A 16459-nucleotide genomic window follows, 5' to 3' on the forward strand; every position below is an offset into this window, starting at 1 on the left:
CGGATAAATCTTACACGCAAGATATATAACATTTAATTATTTGCTTATATTGACCGAACTATATTTTATTAATGTTCGATTTAATATTGTTCCGAAGTAATTCTGCATAAACTAATTAATAAAAACTTTCAATCAAAATTTAGCAGCTTCTTGTACTTAATTCAAAAATAGATTTTTCAACATCAATTTTTAAATTAAAATGTTATAAGTAAGGTATTCAAGTTCTAGATTGTGTATTTTTTTCATGTAATTATGCAAATAAACTGAGTTTTGACTCTGCTTAATCTTCTTTGATAAGAAGCGGTGTGCCAATGTTCATTCCTTTAAAACAGTTACCACTGAACCGGGACGCTTTTTAAGATCATGTTCACCAAACCAGTTCAATAATTGGCCTACATTCATTAGTTTTATTTTTTTTTTTAAAAAAAAAAACTCCATTGTTTCAGCTGAGCATTTATGTATAAATAATGATGCCATTTCCCTCTTCTTTCATGTGGACACAATATCGACATTTCAACGTCACATGTAACAATAACACAGTGTAACCCCCACCATTGCTTTCTTTTTCCTATCTTTATATGCTCCTTGTGAAGACCAGAGAAAGGGGTGCATCATATTTTCTCAGACATGGCAAGGATTCCCGTGAGGTTTCAGAGAGTGGCAGCCGCGTTTGATGCTGACGTGGCACGTGTGAGGCTCTGCGAGAGCAGCGGGAGCGAGCACTCGCCGGAGAGTTTAACCGATTTGTCTGATCTCGTCAAGTCTTTCATGGAGAAGAACGAGACAACGGGAGAGAAAGAAGAACTGGCTGGCGTTATTCACTTTGAGGAAGATCGCGGCGAGGAACAGCTTGAGGAAACCGAGTGCTCTCATTCGGAGAAGATGGAAATGTTGCGGAGTTTGTTTTCTGGAAACGAAGAGGACGACGAGGATGAAAGGGACGCAAAAGAAAGAATTAGGAGAGAGGTTGAAGTTGCATGTGGAGTTGTTGGTAACAATTCCAAACGCCATTTGATGTCTCGGTTGAGGGAAAAAGGTTTCGATGCTGGTTAGTATTATAGCAAACAGTTTTGGTCCTTAAATTATTAGGTTATAGCATCCACCCAAAATTTTTGTGATGTTATCGTCAAATTTGAATTAAGAATTTTATTTTTATGGTTTTAATTGTATGAAGTTAGTGGTAAGGAACTTGGTTTGATGAATTAATTGCAGGGCTCTGCAAATCGAAGTGGGAGAAAAATGGAAGATTAACAGCCGGTAATTATGAGTACATTGATGTGAATTTGAAGGGAAAACGCTATGTGGTTGAAATTTGCCTTGGTTTGGAATTCGAAATAGCTCGTCCCACAGATCAATATTCTGCCTTGCTAGATGTTTTCCCGTTGATATTTGTGGGTAAAGTGGATGAGCTTAAACAGGTTGTGAGACTGATGTGCACTGCTATTAAGGACTCCATGAAAAGAATGAAGCTGCACATACCACCATGGAGGAGAAACGTGTACATGCAAGCCAAGTGGTTCAGTGCTTATAAGCGAACAACTAATGCAGTTGCGACTAAAAGGGCATCGCCACCTTTGTCTTCTGAGTCCTTGTTTCTTAATAGGTCTATTGGATTTGAAGTGCTACCTCTGAAAACGCTGAATTGCAGGGATGGTGATTATGCCACTAATGCTGGTTTCAGAATCAGCCATTTGACAGCCGTCTTTAATTCCGATAACCTTGGTTTGTGATTGAAGTCACATTCATAGTATTCGTTGTATAGAAGTTGTTCTTTTATTGGTGGATGAACTTGAGAGCTGATGAATGATTATGTGAAGTGTCTTTAACCAGAAAAGTGCTTGAGAACAATTTCTCTGGTGCACGGCTCTGCCATTTTTTTGTCTTTTAGGTATCATAGATGTGGCAACTAGCACGGCTCTGCCAAAGTTTATCATTGCTGTGTTCTAGCATTTCTTCTATGTATTCGAGAAGATAATGTTAAAAACACATTATGCAGTAAATGTAAAGAATCAATTTCTTGGCAAATGGCAAATTATCAATTTTCTGTGCAGCCTCCGAATTCAATTTTCATTTAGCACATTATTTTCAGAGACATTTATTGGTTTGCCTCCAATTCCCTATGCCTAGTGGTCCACCAAAATGAATTCAATAACTCAGTAGCACATCATCTGACAATGTGGATAAAATATTCACAAGGTATATTACAATTTATTCAATTCTCTTCATATTCATTTTACCAATTACAGTAAATAAGTTAAAAAGTCTCACTCGAAGCAACTGTTTGAGTGAACCATATACAGTGTGTACCACTTTTCAATTACAGTCTCCAGCTAATGACGCCAATTATTGATGAAATCTTTTACCACTAAAACACTATGGTGAACATTGTTTTTATTATATAAAAATTGAAGTTGATACGTGTCTTCAACTAGAAAATACAGTGAAGTTGTTAATGTAGACAATTTAAAATTCGAACGACAAAATACTAGTTAAAAGCTAAATAATCTCATAACAAGTTAACCAAAATCGACTCAAATTTCACAAGAACCAAAGGCAAAAAGACTATTTTTTGAAAAAAATAACCTTTTGTTTTTCTTTTCTCAACATTGTGATCAGTTTATTTCTAAAGCCTTTTCTTAAATGAATAAAAGCTCGTGTATGAAATTTACGTTAAGTATAAATAAATAAAACAAAAAATAGACATGATAAAAAAAATAAATTCGTGAAAACTTAATCTAAAACAGACAATATCTCACTGGTGTATCAAACCTCCGTACAATATACATACAAATCACTATTATATATTATAAAAATAAAAAGTCTATTAACATGGCATATTTGTTTATTTAAGTGATATTGGATCAAATTCTCTAAAGATTTTAGAACCACGACAGAATAGGGTTGAAAGAGGGAAATTTACTAAATAATCCATTCATATATATTTAACGAAAACTATTCATCAATGGTTTTTATATTAGTTTTACCATTCTAGTTGTCATTGAACATGCAGATAGGTGAAAGAATAAAATGGCAGCAGGATACTTTTTATATCATCTGATTTCTAACCTTAAAAGCGTTTAGTTTTCGAAAAAAAAAATACATATCGTTGTGATTATAATATTTTACCGTAAAATCTGAAAAATGTTTATTGAAATAAATACCAAATATCGTATTTAAAGTATAAATATAAATGTTAAAAGGGTAACATATATCATTTATAAAACTACCTGAGCTAAAAAACAATGTTAAAAAGAAAACGTGTCCAAACAAAAGAAAAACCCGTCTAAGAAATATAGATTGAATACTGTAAATTATAAATATTTAGTTTACGAATATCACTCTCAAATGTCCAAATTTGTTGACATCGATTTTAAAGACCACAACTTAATTTGGAAGGCCATCTAAACACGGAATTAACAAACTAAGCAGAGTTATATATAATCTAAAGGGCACTCTCTATAAATATATATATATATATATATAAAATCATGATAAAAAAATAAAACTAATTAAATTTGGAAAATCATAGGAGTTTTTACATATTTTATGCTACAAAATATATGTGATTTAGTTTTGAAATATTTTATGAATGGACAGTTTAATACATACATTTGTTTATTTATATAATTTATTCGTCCGTAAAATTTCATATTTAAAAAATATTGAATAAAGTATATATATATATATATATATATATATATATAATAAATTCAAAAAAACACAAATGTATACGTAAATATAATAAATACAAAAAAACACAAATGTATAATTGAATACGTAATATAGTTTTTAGTTTTTATCATTTTAAAAAAATTAATCAACTTGCTGAGTCTATCGTATAATTTTATTAAAAATATTTAATAAAAATATTAATTGTAATAAAAATATTATTTTACATGTATATAAAAGTTAAATTTGATGTTAATATGAAGATGGATTAAAATTTTTAAATTAAAAAAAACTAAAGTGAAATCAAATTCATATAAAATGCTAAATTGAATATTTTCTTAATATGACATGTTACTGTCACACTGCAATGTTACACTATTTCTGTTAGGCGGTATGATGGTCATTGACATATGACACAAAAGTTTTTTAAAATATAAATAAAAATATAAAAAAAATATAAAAATGAATAATAAAAGACTAACATGCAATATCAAATTAATATGGTATTAACAGAAAATACTAAATTGTATCATATTTTTTAAATTAAATATTAAATTGAGATTATTTAAAAGGAGAGTACTTGAAATTCATAAATAAACACGAGAGCTTTTACTTCTTATAAATTGTTATTTATTATAATATTTATTAATATAATATTTTATCCTAAAATTGTTGTGTAAAATAAATGTAAAAGTAAAAGTTGGATCAAAGAATAATTTTCCAACTTTTTTAGCCTCTTTGATTGCTTTATTTCTAGGTAGGTTTATATTCTAAACATAACATAACTAAATGTTCTGTAAGTTGTTTTTCACATCCCTTATGTCATCTTATTAATATATATTATTATTGTTGGTTGAAAAAAAATTAACTCTAACCACAAATATTAAAGATTTTATTTTTGAAATTATTTATATACTATATATTTTTTAAAACAAAATGACAGTCTTTAATTATTTTGCAAAATATTAGTAAATGAATAAAGCTTGACAATATTTATATAAAAAACATTAGAATTGTTTAGAGAGACAAGTGTAAAGAATTATGTGCAGATGATTCTTTTTCGCTAATATTTTCTAGTAAAATATGGATGAAAACCCAAAAATGGTATATTTTTCAGTGGGTAAGACAAATCAACCAAACAATCATATGTCTTTTCTTTCTTATTTCTTTTCTATGATTTATATCTTTGTACTAGCATACCTCAAAAGGAGTATCAGATTTTGTGTGTGCATGCTTTTCTTTCTATCAACAATATTTTTTAACTATTATTAGATAGTTCATTAGATAAATACTTCATATATGTTTGCTTTAAGATTCAAAGTTGTTAGTTTTAGAATAAAATATTTATATAAAACGGTTAAAATTATCATTCTTGCTGAGTTCGTATGTCAGTTTGAAGTTTTAAAATAATAATAATAATAATGTTAAAACTGCTGAATATATTAAAATATAATTAAATTTTAAAAATTATACGAGAACAGAAGAATTAGGAAAGGTGGATAAACCTAACCCGACCCGCTGCAGTATCATCAATAGGCACTACGGACGGCCCTGATTGGCCACAGCATAAACCAGGAGAGGTGATCTCTGACCCAGACGGTAAGGAAAAGACAGTGTTTTGTATTTATGTAGAGAGAGAAAGAGAAAGAAGAAGAGGGTTTTGTAGGGAAGAAAAATTAGAACAAAAATCAAAATATTTATCTGAAGAAAAAAGAAACTGAAAAAAGGCGGGTGTTTGTTTTGGTGGAGGCGTGGAGGCGTATCGGAGACAGATCTGGTATAGATGGAGGGAGTTGGGGCCCGATTAGGGCGGTCCTCGACCCGATATGGACCGGCCACGGTGTTCACTGGACCGGTGCGGAAGTGGAAGAAGAAATGGGTCCATGTATCACCCTCTTCTGCTTCCTCTAATTCTAACACCAATCACAATCACAACCACACTCATTCTTCCAACGCCTCTCATCTTCTCCTCTACAAGTGGACCCCTATCACCCAAAGCCACAACACCACCACCAACAACTCCAACACCGCCACCGCCAATGGTAACACCAAGGATGCACAGCCGGAACAACTTGAAGAACCGCCTCGGAGAAAGTTCAAATATGTTCCGGTATTCAAATTACACTGTTCCCCTAGCTTTTTAATTATTTTGCTTTAGGGTTTAATGCATACATCACTGATATGTTGGCAAAGTGTGTTTTTACATTGGACAGAATGGATTGCTTGCAGTAGTGACTACAATGTCCTGATAATTTGTGTCTTATTCGGATTATCTTGTTTCCTTATTGTCCCCTCTTCATGGAGCAGGGTTGAAACTTGTTTCCTGATATTAATTTTTTTAATTAATTTTATTTATAAAGGTTGTGAATGATAGGAAATGCGGGAACAATGAGATTAACAAACAACTGATTCTAAAAGTAGCTTTTTCTTCTTCTTCTTTTTTTACGGGTTAAGTTTCGCCTGTTGGGATGTTGAGAAACTCAATCAAATTGGTGGGATTTAATTTAAATTGAGATTGAGCCGAATGTGGTTGCTCCGTATAAATGTACGTGTATCTGAGGATTTGAATTTTCATGGTAAAGTTTTAAGTGGGATTACCAATCAGCCGATCAAGAAGATGCATTTTTATTATGTTGGTTTTTTGTATGAGAAAAATATTAGATATAACAAGTTAGTTTTCTAACTCTTACAAAAATAATTTCTTGGGGAGGGAGGTTAAATTAGCTGGCCATCATTCTATTCCAAAATGTTGTCAAATGAAACTGACCGCTATGCAATACTGCATGAACTATCAGTTGGTAAAAACTGAGGAAACTAGAACCAAGGATAAGAATAATGATTTTTTATCCCCCACCCCACCTTTCTACTACCATCCCAAGTGTCCAAGTTCTTTGTTTTAGAAGTGAATTTCACTATTTTTTTAATGTGCCAAAGATGGAGTGTTAAGTATGGTAATTGAAGATGGGAATTTACCTTTAAACTGGAGGTGATTAGAAATGATACAATGAAGGTAATCAATGAGAAAACTCAGAAAAGAGGGTTTGTTTTGTCCAAGGCAGGGATTTAGAAATAAATGATAACTGCAAGTGTGCAATTTATATGATAGATGAAAATAACAACACTAGTGCACAAGATAACGTTTCTCAATCACTCAAATATCTGAACTTTAGTTCTATGAATAAGAAAAAGGGGAGTGAGAACCAAAGTGTTGGACAGCAGGAATGATTTTATGGTGAACGAAAGGAAGGATATATTTTCATAGTTATCTGTAGCCCTAGATAGAGTTTAATGGAAAAGGGGATCCATTTTGTGAGGACTATGCACACGGCCAAATTGGTTTTCAATAATTTGTTTCTATATTCTTGTTTGGGACAGGGGTATCAACCTCCCTTGTTGGAAGATGGTTTTTAGCTGAACTTGCATGTGATTGGAAACAACATTTTTCTGAGAAATCTTTTTCTTTCAAAGAATTTTCTCAGAAAATTGAAAAAAGTAAGTGATTATTTGTGAGGAGTTAACTGAAGCAAACATGCATACACCTACAGGTGGATAGTTGCCCTTATTTTCTGAACAATTGTAATATAATATCATTTCTTGATTAACATTTGTAGGATTTTTAGTTGATCATTTATTTATAATTGTTTTTTTTTCTATTTTAGTATTGCATTACAATGGCCAGACAACCAGCATAACATAACAATATTATTAATCATAAAGCCCCAATATTTTCCTCAAAATATTATCAAATCAATTTTGCAATGGCATAAATTTTTCTGGTTCTCATAAACAGTTACTTATGGAATAGATTTGATGTCAAAACCAAATTGATTTAATAATCTTTCAATAGCCAACTTGATGTTCCAAAAGGCATGAGGGCTAAAATGGAGGTTCACTCTTTTAATTATCTAGATGCATTTGTAGTTTGTTAAATCTAAAGTATGTGTTTTGCGATGCATTAATGGTATGATTTCAAATTGGTGGTCTTGATGCAGTTTAGCTACATTTTGTCCAAAGAGTTAGCTGTTTCTTCTCATTAAGTATTCTCGGACATGATTCTGTGGTGTATTGCCGTAGGTTTATTATAATGTTGCATGGGGCGTTTTACAGTTTACTCTAATGTTGGAAATGGTGTGTGCAACATGATTCTTGTTTCCTATGAATGCATTAGCAGAACAAGACCCACCAGTGATTTTGCTTTGAAATCAATATTGTCTTTTTGAGTTGTGTATAATTATCACAGAACTAATCATGCTCGACATTATAAAATAACTATGCTGTACTAGCCAGAGCTTTTCTTCAATGGTGTACTTGTAGTCACACTTGGCACTATTGATGAATTGTTCAAATTTTCATGCATTTAGTGTTGATAATGAATTGATACTATTCTGTCCAATGGCACTGAAGTTGACAAGGGGTGATAACCTGGGTGGTCTGATGGTACAGGTTGCTTTACTAGAGGAGCAGAGAAATGAGGCTGCTGAAAATGAGGGTGCTGAGAAGCTTGATGAGTCTAAACCAACTGATACTGATTCGGGTGCAGCAGAGTCAGCTCGCAAGAGTGAAACTTTGGATGAAAAACCTGACATAAATGATGTTCCAATGGAAGAAAGTCAGGTAAACCATTGCGTGTTTCTTTGTTTATGTAATGCTTCTCCACATTTCGTCCATTTCTATAAAGTATTGGCTACAAAGTAATAATTGCAGCCCACAAGCATTCTACACCACATAAATTGATGAATGGGAATTATTTATGCAGTTAAAATTTGACAATGACGATTGATGGTTCTCATCTGTCTTTTTAAATTTTGGACATTTTTTATGCTTCAAACAAGCATTAGGCAATTTGAAAAATTAAGGATCGGGCATTACTATCATGCAATTCAGTGGTCTGCATGTCTCAAATATGTTTTCTGTTACTAAATTTAAAGTTCACAACTGATGGACTTGATGCCATTTCGTTTTAATAATGATATGTAAAACTAGTGACTTTGGTCTCGTCTTTTTCAGTCTCAGTACAAAAATCAGGTGGTGCGCCAAGATCTGAACGAAAGCACGTTGGATTTAAGTTTGGGCTTGACATCACACGAAGATGAACATGATTCTGATTCAAAACCTAATCAAACAAGAGATGGCCAGCAACGCTAGTTAACGTGAGTGGTAATGAAACATGAACAGGGGTCTCATGATTCTCCGGTTGGTAAGAACGTAAAAGGTTCAGTCTATACATTCGTCTGATGGAATGGAATTGACCCCTGGCTTTATGTTCAACCAATGGTTATTGTAGGTTGGATTATTGTAACGGCATATGGCTTTAATGTGGATTTTTTTTACTCTGTCCTTGCTGCGCTGACCGTAATTTGTATTGGAGGAACGGATATTGTACCCATTTTCTCAATCATTGGACATATTTTTGTTCAGATATTTATTCAAATAGGATATTCTGGACTTTGAACCTACAATCGTGTGGAGCTACATTGGATTTTTTTAGAAATTAAGATTCCTCATAAAAAAACAATCTGTTTCTGTGGTCCTGCTGTCTGGAATTGAATAGTTTTGTCTTTTGAATTGAAATAATATTACTTAGGCTTCCTAGATAAGGTTTGAGTTTATTTTATCTTTTTTCTTACTAGATTAATTGATTTTTTGTGCTCGAATACAGTAGAGTATTATTTTGATCCACCAAATTTAAAAGCATATGCCATTTGTAAGACTGAAAATATGTGAAGAATAGAAATCAATCGGCTTGAATAAGTTAAAGTTATTTGGTTTAAAAAAGATCAAATAAATAATTTTTTTTTCTTATCCCTAAATTTATGAATCTTTTTCATTTCATATAAGATAAAAGTGGGAGCATTGTGAATAAGAATATGAAAAACATTAACCAAAATAACAATAACACTAAAAGTGATAAAAGAAATATATTAGTGATGATAAGCATAATAATGATGAATACAATAATAGAAAATATAAGTGGTAATGTTATTAATAAATATAAATGACGGGGTAGTGTTAGTTGTTAGAATGGTAGTTAGTATAATAATGATGATAATGATAGTTAAGACCATGTATATAAGGTAATGAGACTGTGTATAACAATAATATAGGAGAAATAGCAATTACGGTGATAGAAGATGAGCCTAACAATGGTACTAATGGTAATGATAATGATTATATTAGAGGTGAGTGATAAAAGATTAAGAAGAAAGTCAATTATCCTATCCTATTATTATCTTCTAACCTAACTCCTTTCCATGAAGATAAATAATTAATACTATTCAGAAGATATAATAGACAACAGGTTAAGAAAACTGTATCCTATCACTACACCAAACTATTGATTAGAAAATAATATGATAGTTATCACATCCTATCATATCATAGCTACCAATTAAATGCGTATTGATTTAGAGTATTATATTCTAAAAAAAATAAACAAATTGGTTTCTAATTTTAGATCATATAATTAATTATGTATTTTTTATGCAAAGTAAATTAGTAATCATATTTAGATCCATAACAGATTATGCTCTGTAATGTGCATTCTTCATTGTAAAAGGAAAGAGAATTTGTTGTCCTTTTAAGAATAAAAAGACTTTTAATTCCATCCACTCATAACTAAACATCCATAACAAACGCTTTTGAAAAAAGTTGGCACTTTTGTCTAAAGAGTTTAAAACATACTCTTTATTTATTTGTTTGACAGTGAATATGTAAAATAGAGAATAATTATATGCTCAAGTACTCTTCTTTAGTCTCTTTTGGTAATTCTCTATCATTTTCATTTCACTGATTCTATTTTATTGGCATTGCCAGTCAAATCACTTCATGCCAACACAGGATTCTATTACTACTAGCATTAAATATCATTTTATCGCCATCATGTTCTCACTTTTCATTTCATAAAAACATTTATGTTATATCGAACATGTTATGTTGGTCCGAAATTTTAGGTCCTTGTCGTTAACTGTCCAGGCAGCTTATGGATTATATCACGTAATAAAATAATAACCTGTTAGTCTTGGCATACTTAATATTCTCACACACCCAATATTGATTAGCTTATGCAAACTTCTGGCTTTGAAAATTATCCACTTACTTTCTTTCATTTAAACTACCAAAATATCAAATTTATCTAAAATTTCACACAGCACACCTTCTCACATCGAAGTATACTAAACATTAGATAATCCAATAACATGCAAGATAATATGTCTAACAAACAATAAATATAGTTATGATAGACTCTAATCATGACTCTAATATCAATATTGAGAAGTAAACTTTAAGTCTAACTCAACCCCACAAAACCGATTTATAAAATGAAGTTTTCACACACTTATATACTATAAATTGATTTTATTTTTAGTCGATGTAACACTTCCGACAAATTAAAAGTGAAAAACAAACACACGCTTTATTTATATAAGGTCACAAGGCTAAATAAACCCTTTGAATTTGGAAGGTGATAAGAATGCAAAGTATGTCAGACTATGCAAAGGTGATAGAAAATTCATTATATATTACTTTATTGTAAACCGAACATGCTAACTTTGTTCATTTTTTAACTCGTGCTAATATTTTTAATTGTTCAACGTGATCTATAAACCTATTTCAAATTGAAGTTTTCCAACTGATCATGTTTGACCCGTCACCAGTGATGTGAATCATGAATATCTTACTAATATCGAATTCAAATCATAAAATACGTTTTCAACCCTACAAAGATCACTATGTTGTTTGTTTATGCAAATAATTCTCTGTAATATTTACTTTTATTTAATATAAAGGAAATTAGGAAAATAAAAATTATATAACATCAGTACTAATAACATGAAATCTTGAAAATAAGATGTACGCATAATTTTTATACAGCGTTACACGGTATATCATCTTACGCTAATTACGTTAGCACTTCATGACACAGCAATATATATATATATATATATATATATACACACACACACACACACACATATGACAAACTACCTTCAAAATATATATTAGTACTAATAACATGAAAGTTTTTGAAACTGTGTTTTAAAAACTCGAGGACACAGCAAAAAATATATAAGAAAATTACATAGTGATCTATAAATCAGAGCCTTGTTAACCAGAGCAGAATTTATAGAAATAACCAGAGCAGAAATTTGACCCTTGCAGCCATTCTCAAAAGCAAATTCGTTGTAGCGTGTTCAAGTGACAGATTGACTGCAAGGGTGATCGGTAAAAGGCCTATGGATAATTATAACAACAAATTGTATTCAGTTGCCCGCTAATCTTGATTCCCTTATTTTACCACAGTCAAATACAGTAGCACACAAGTGAGAATACTTTTCAACAGTTTGAAACTTTTAAAACTAAAAATGAACTGCACGTCCAAAAGTATAAATACAATTATATGTGGAACAACTGAAATTACAGCCCGGGCATCAGCTTCCAAGTACACAAAAAGATGAAATATTTAGCATCATTCTTTCGTCACAGCCGCCTCAGAGGGATAATCATGCCTGGAAAGTAGCATAAGTTAATATATGATGTGTCATAGAGATTATCACAAAACAGAGTTTCATTTGAAAATGTAATTGAGTCTCTTCCCTCCCTATTGCCTTTTGTTTTTCGATAAATCATACCCAATACTACACTTTATTATTGTTGATCAAATTAATGGCTTGGTGTATGAGGTTCCAACTGAACGGGGCAAGTTTTGTGTATGCAACTTTTCCTCCCTCTGACTCTAGGTCTTGGGGAGGAAAAATCATCCAAAACTAAAACAAAAAAAATACCCCGTACCGCAATTTTCGTGAGAGTTGGTATAAGCCTGTCCCTGCCATTGCAATGTTTACACTAAACAGGTTCCAATTTTTCTGCAACACAAATAATTCTGATAAGTTTTCTGGAGTATGCAAAAACTGCACTGTACACCCCCTTCCCAGCACCAAAAACAAACACTATTTAAGTATTTTCCATTTTTTCACTGTTCTCTTCAGCAGATTAGTATCAGTAAACAAAAGTTCATAAAGTAACAGCCATGCAATAAAAATAGTGCCTACATGTCACAGAATTAACTTGAGTATAAATGACTAGATGGATATCTATGATAGGTGGAATGAGATGGAAATTGAGGGAACGAAATATAACAAAATTATCATTCTTTTACTAGATATTTTAAAAGCTAGTGAACAATATATTGATTCCATAGCATTGCAATGCAATGAAACATATTTCATCAGATTGAGGGGTGAAAATAGATGTATGGAACGGAATGAAACATATTTCATCAGGCTCCATGCAAATGTACTCTTTAAACAATTCAAACAATGACGGATGATATCTTTCCATTCCGCTCCATCATCTACAATAGAATTCTTGTCTGCTCCAGGTTTTACACAAAGCCTGATAAATAAAATCTTTTTTAAGCTAGAAATGGTTTGCGTGCACCACAAGCGCATGAGGGGGTGGGGGTGGGGGGAGAGAGAGAAGAGCTGCTCTATATACAGAAAATTTTCAGAACAAAAGTAAGGTTAAAAGACCAAGAGACGCAAAAGTTTATGAAGAAAAAAAATGTCTAAACAAGCTACATAATCATCTAATGATTCAATTTCACCACGAAGCCGATAATTTAAGGCAAGAATCCAAATTGCATGTTATAGCCTCATTGGTGTCATACTTTTGCAATACTTTAAAAGATAATTGTGCAACCACATCATCATTTACTGCATTAGTCAAAAGAATCCGTCTCTAGAAAAACCAAACTTACTGGAGTGATAACTGTGCTGTAACGAGACCAGATAATTCCGGTAGCTGTGACCGCTGCATAAGACCAAAAACCATTTAGTAAAGTATAGATGTAAATGAAACTCAATGCACGAGGTTTAAACTGCTAGCAACTTGAATACAAAGTGTTATCCGCACCTTTTGAGGAACCCAAACATGCACATTTGCGTATGTACATAAGAATCAAATACAAGCCAAAAACAAAAGCACGGGGGAGTGCGAGTGTTGTGTGTGTGTGTGAGAAGGAGAGGAACAGTCAGAGTCAGAGGGCTATGAAGTAAATGCAGTTGTTTATGTACATGCTTACCTATCTGCTGAGGATAAGAAAGTTTCTCAGGTGGTTTAGAGAAATCAGCAATGTTAGCTATGCTGATGCCCCACTTAAAGGTAGGTGCCCAGAAGTGAACTGCACAAAGTAAGTGGTTAATTCATGCATTTACTTAGGTTGACAATGACAATGCTAATGCTTAATAATAACATGGTCACGAGACATAAAAAGTGACAACAATTTGAATTAGGGGAAAATAATGACGGAAGGTTGTATGTAACACAAGGAAATCTATACATATAATTGACAGGACTGCACTCAACAATTTTCATCTTTTCAAATGCAACTCCAAAGCTAATTACCTTCATTTAGATGATCAATTTAGGTTCCACTGTATTCCTTAGGTTCATATCATAAGGTAACAAAAGCATCACATTTCTAGCTAACTGAAAGAATCCAGCAAAAATTATGCTCACAAAATGTTGATATTTGGAGATGACTTTATCCTTCAAAACAACATCTCATTTTCATGCACAAGTTTGATTGCTGATATCTACTTTTCTCAGATGACAAAATAAGAGCAATCAAGTTTTGCAATCCATTCATATCAAGTTTATCTACCCAACACTCCCCTAGTGTTCAGAGATATAATTATTAGACGAATTCCAACTTCCCAACAATCCAAACATCTTGCAAACGTTTGTGTAATCCTTCACACCCCAAAAATCCCTTTTTTTCAAGACGCAACCCAGAGCAAATTAGGTTATTTTAAAAAAATATATAATATAAGGTTATAAACCAAACAATGCACGTCACCTTTAATCAAATCACTGAATCAAAATTCGTAATCTAAGCCAACCCTATCGCTGATTAATTAAAAAAATCAACCGCAGAACAATGAACATCGGAACCACCAGAGAACAACATATACAGAACAAAACATAAAAGGATCCCACAAAACGAAATGCAAAAAAACGCACTGGTTTTTGGCCCAGCCGGATGATTCCATAAAGCTTGAAGCTTTGCAGCCGCCATGAATTGAATCTTTGTTCTTCCCTTTGATTGAAAGCGAAACGGTTGAGCTTCTATCACTGTGACAAAGAGAGAGAACAAAATGTTTATACACAAAACAGTATTATTATTTACCGTAATCATCTACGACGTTGGAGATCCACTACGCAACTGGAGCCAATCACAATGTGACGCGTGGCTTAGACTCGGTCAACATTTTTCTTTTGTTGACCTATGTTGGTTTGCAAGAGTAAACCAAAATTTTAAAATAAATAAATAGTTTATAAAGAATTTTAAAAAAATTTATAAATAAGTCAAAACAATATCTACTCATATTAATGTATATTAATATTCTCTTAACCTATATTAAAATTTTATTATTTATTAATCACTAGTATACTCTAGGTGAATGTGCTATACCCCTTTTGAAACAAAAAATATTATCATTTTTCAAGAGCTAAGATTATTAGATAATGTATATTTATTGAAATACATCATAACCAATCATTTACAAATTAAATTAAACAAAAATTAGTTTGAAGTTTTTTAATTCAAACTTAAATGATAAGATTAAAAAAAGGTATAAATAAGTTAAACTAGTAATTCAAACAAAATATGCGAGAGTTGAAATTATGATTGAAGAGAGAAAGATGAAGCAGCGAGAGAGAAGGAAGGAAGAATGCAGAAAAAGAAAGAAAGAATAAAGAAATGGAGAAGAAAACAATAAGGTTAAGTAAGGTTTTACAAGTTACATGTTAGGATTATCTCGATGACAAAATATACTTTCATACATGACATTTTTTACTTTCACATGTCTGTAAGATAAGTTTTCAGAAGTAATCTAATTATTGACTTCTTTAATTTATATTTCATGTTTTTGGTAATCAATGATTTCTTAAATAATTTTAAATTGTAAAAGAAAAGAGCTTTGAGCCTATAATAAGTGTTGATTTTATTAGGTCGAATAATTTGGTTAATATTTTGAAGATAAAAATGTTAAATACTAACATTTCCAAGTATCACAAAAATTAGTTAAAGTGTTTAAATAATTCAATAAATCGTGCTAAAATAAGTTTATTTAAACTAATTCAAAATATAAAAAGAAAGCTGGATTAAAATTTAAATCTCTTATAAATTTGTGTTTTTTTAATTGAGTCTTTGTTAATTTTTTTAATTTGTTAGGTATTCAAAAAATTTATATATTTTAATTTTGTTATTTCATTTAGATTACGTGATTATTATTTTATTTCATTATATTTTTTGCTTTTACATGTTAAAGTATATGATGTTTTGTGATCAATATTAAGAGAATATTGTAGTTAATATGTGAAATGATTGTTTCAATATTATTTTACATCAATAACAAAACTTTATATTTCTCACAGGAAATATGACAAGATAAAGATAATAGTAAAATCCAAATCATCAAACTAACCAAAAAATTAAACAGTAAATATTTAATTGAGAAATATATAAATTTTAAGCACGTAAGAAACAAAAATTAATAAATATTCAATTTAAATACACAAATTTAATAAAAACTTGAAACTTAATTAAACCTAAAAAGAAAAATTCAAAACATTCTATTCATAATACAAAAGTGATTCTTAATTTGAGTTTTGCATCATTTATAATAAATTCCTCACTCGATCTATACTATTTATATAAGAATGAATTATTCTTGATATGAAAAGTTTAATACACCTATAAATAAAAGTAAATCAATGTAATTAAGTT

The 16459-nt window shown here is 31.1% G+C and overlaps 3 protein-coding genes across 3 annotated transcripts; 2 read left to right on the plus strand and 1 right to left on the minus strand.

The window, feature by feature from the left end:
• The first annotated feature begins 487 nt into the window (after positions 1–487).
• Positions 488–2039, plus strand: LOC124832985 (phosphoenolpyruvate carboxylase, putative (DUF506)). The gene is made up of 2 exons (XM_047307340.2): positions 488–1048; positions 1213–2039. The coding sequence occupies exons 1-2, from the start codon at positions 628–630 to the stop codon at positions 1728–1730; spliced, it is 939 nt and encodes a 312-aa protein (XP_047163296.1). The 5' UTR covers positions 488–627; the 3' UTR covers positions 1731–2039.
• A 3197-nt stretch (positions 2040–5236) lies between these two features.
• Positions 5237–9128, plus strand: LOC124832984 (golgin family A protein). The gene is made up of 3 exons (XM_047307339.2): positions 5237–5779; positions 8113–8283; positions 8677–9128. The coding sequence occupies exons 1-3, from the start codon at positions 5453–5455 to the stop codon at positions 8812–8814; spliced, it is 636 nt and encodes a 211-aa protein (XP_047163295.1). The 5' UTR covers positions 5237–5452; the 3' UTR covers positions 8815–9128.
• A 2780-nt stretch (positions 9129–11908) lies between these two features.
• Positions 11909–14877, minus strand: LOC124832988 (mitochondrial pyruvate carrier 4). Its single transcript, XM_047307343.2, has 5 exons — positions 14692–14877; positions 13751–13849; positions 13427–13479; positions 12460–12533; positions 11909–12176 (listed from the first exon to the last, which is right to left on the minus strand). The coding sequence occupies exons 1-5, from the start codon at positions 14864–14866 to the stop codon at positions 12137–12139; spliced, it is 441 nt and encodes a 146-aa protein (XP_047163299.2). The 5' UTR covers positions 14867–14877; the 3' UTR covers positions 11909–12136.
• Between the last annotated feature and the right edge of the window lie 1582 nt (positions 14878–16459).

The sequence above is a fragment of the Vigna umbellata genome, chromosome 5, assembly GCF_029865625.1.
Source record: "Vigna umbellata cultivar VRB3 chromosome 5, Vumbellata_1.0, whole genome shotgun sequence".
Lineage (NCBI taxonomy): Eukaryota > Viridiplantae > Streptophyta > Magnoliopsida > Fabales > Fabaceae > Vigna > Vigna umbellata.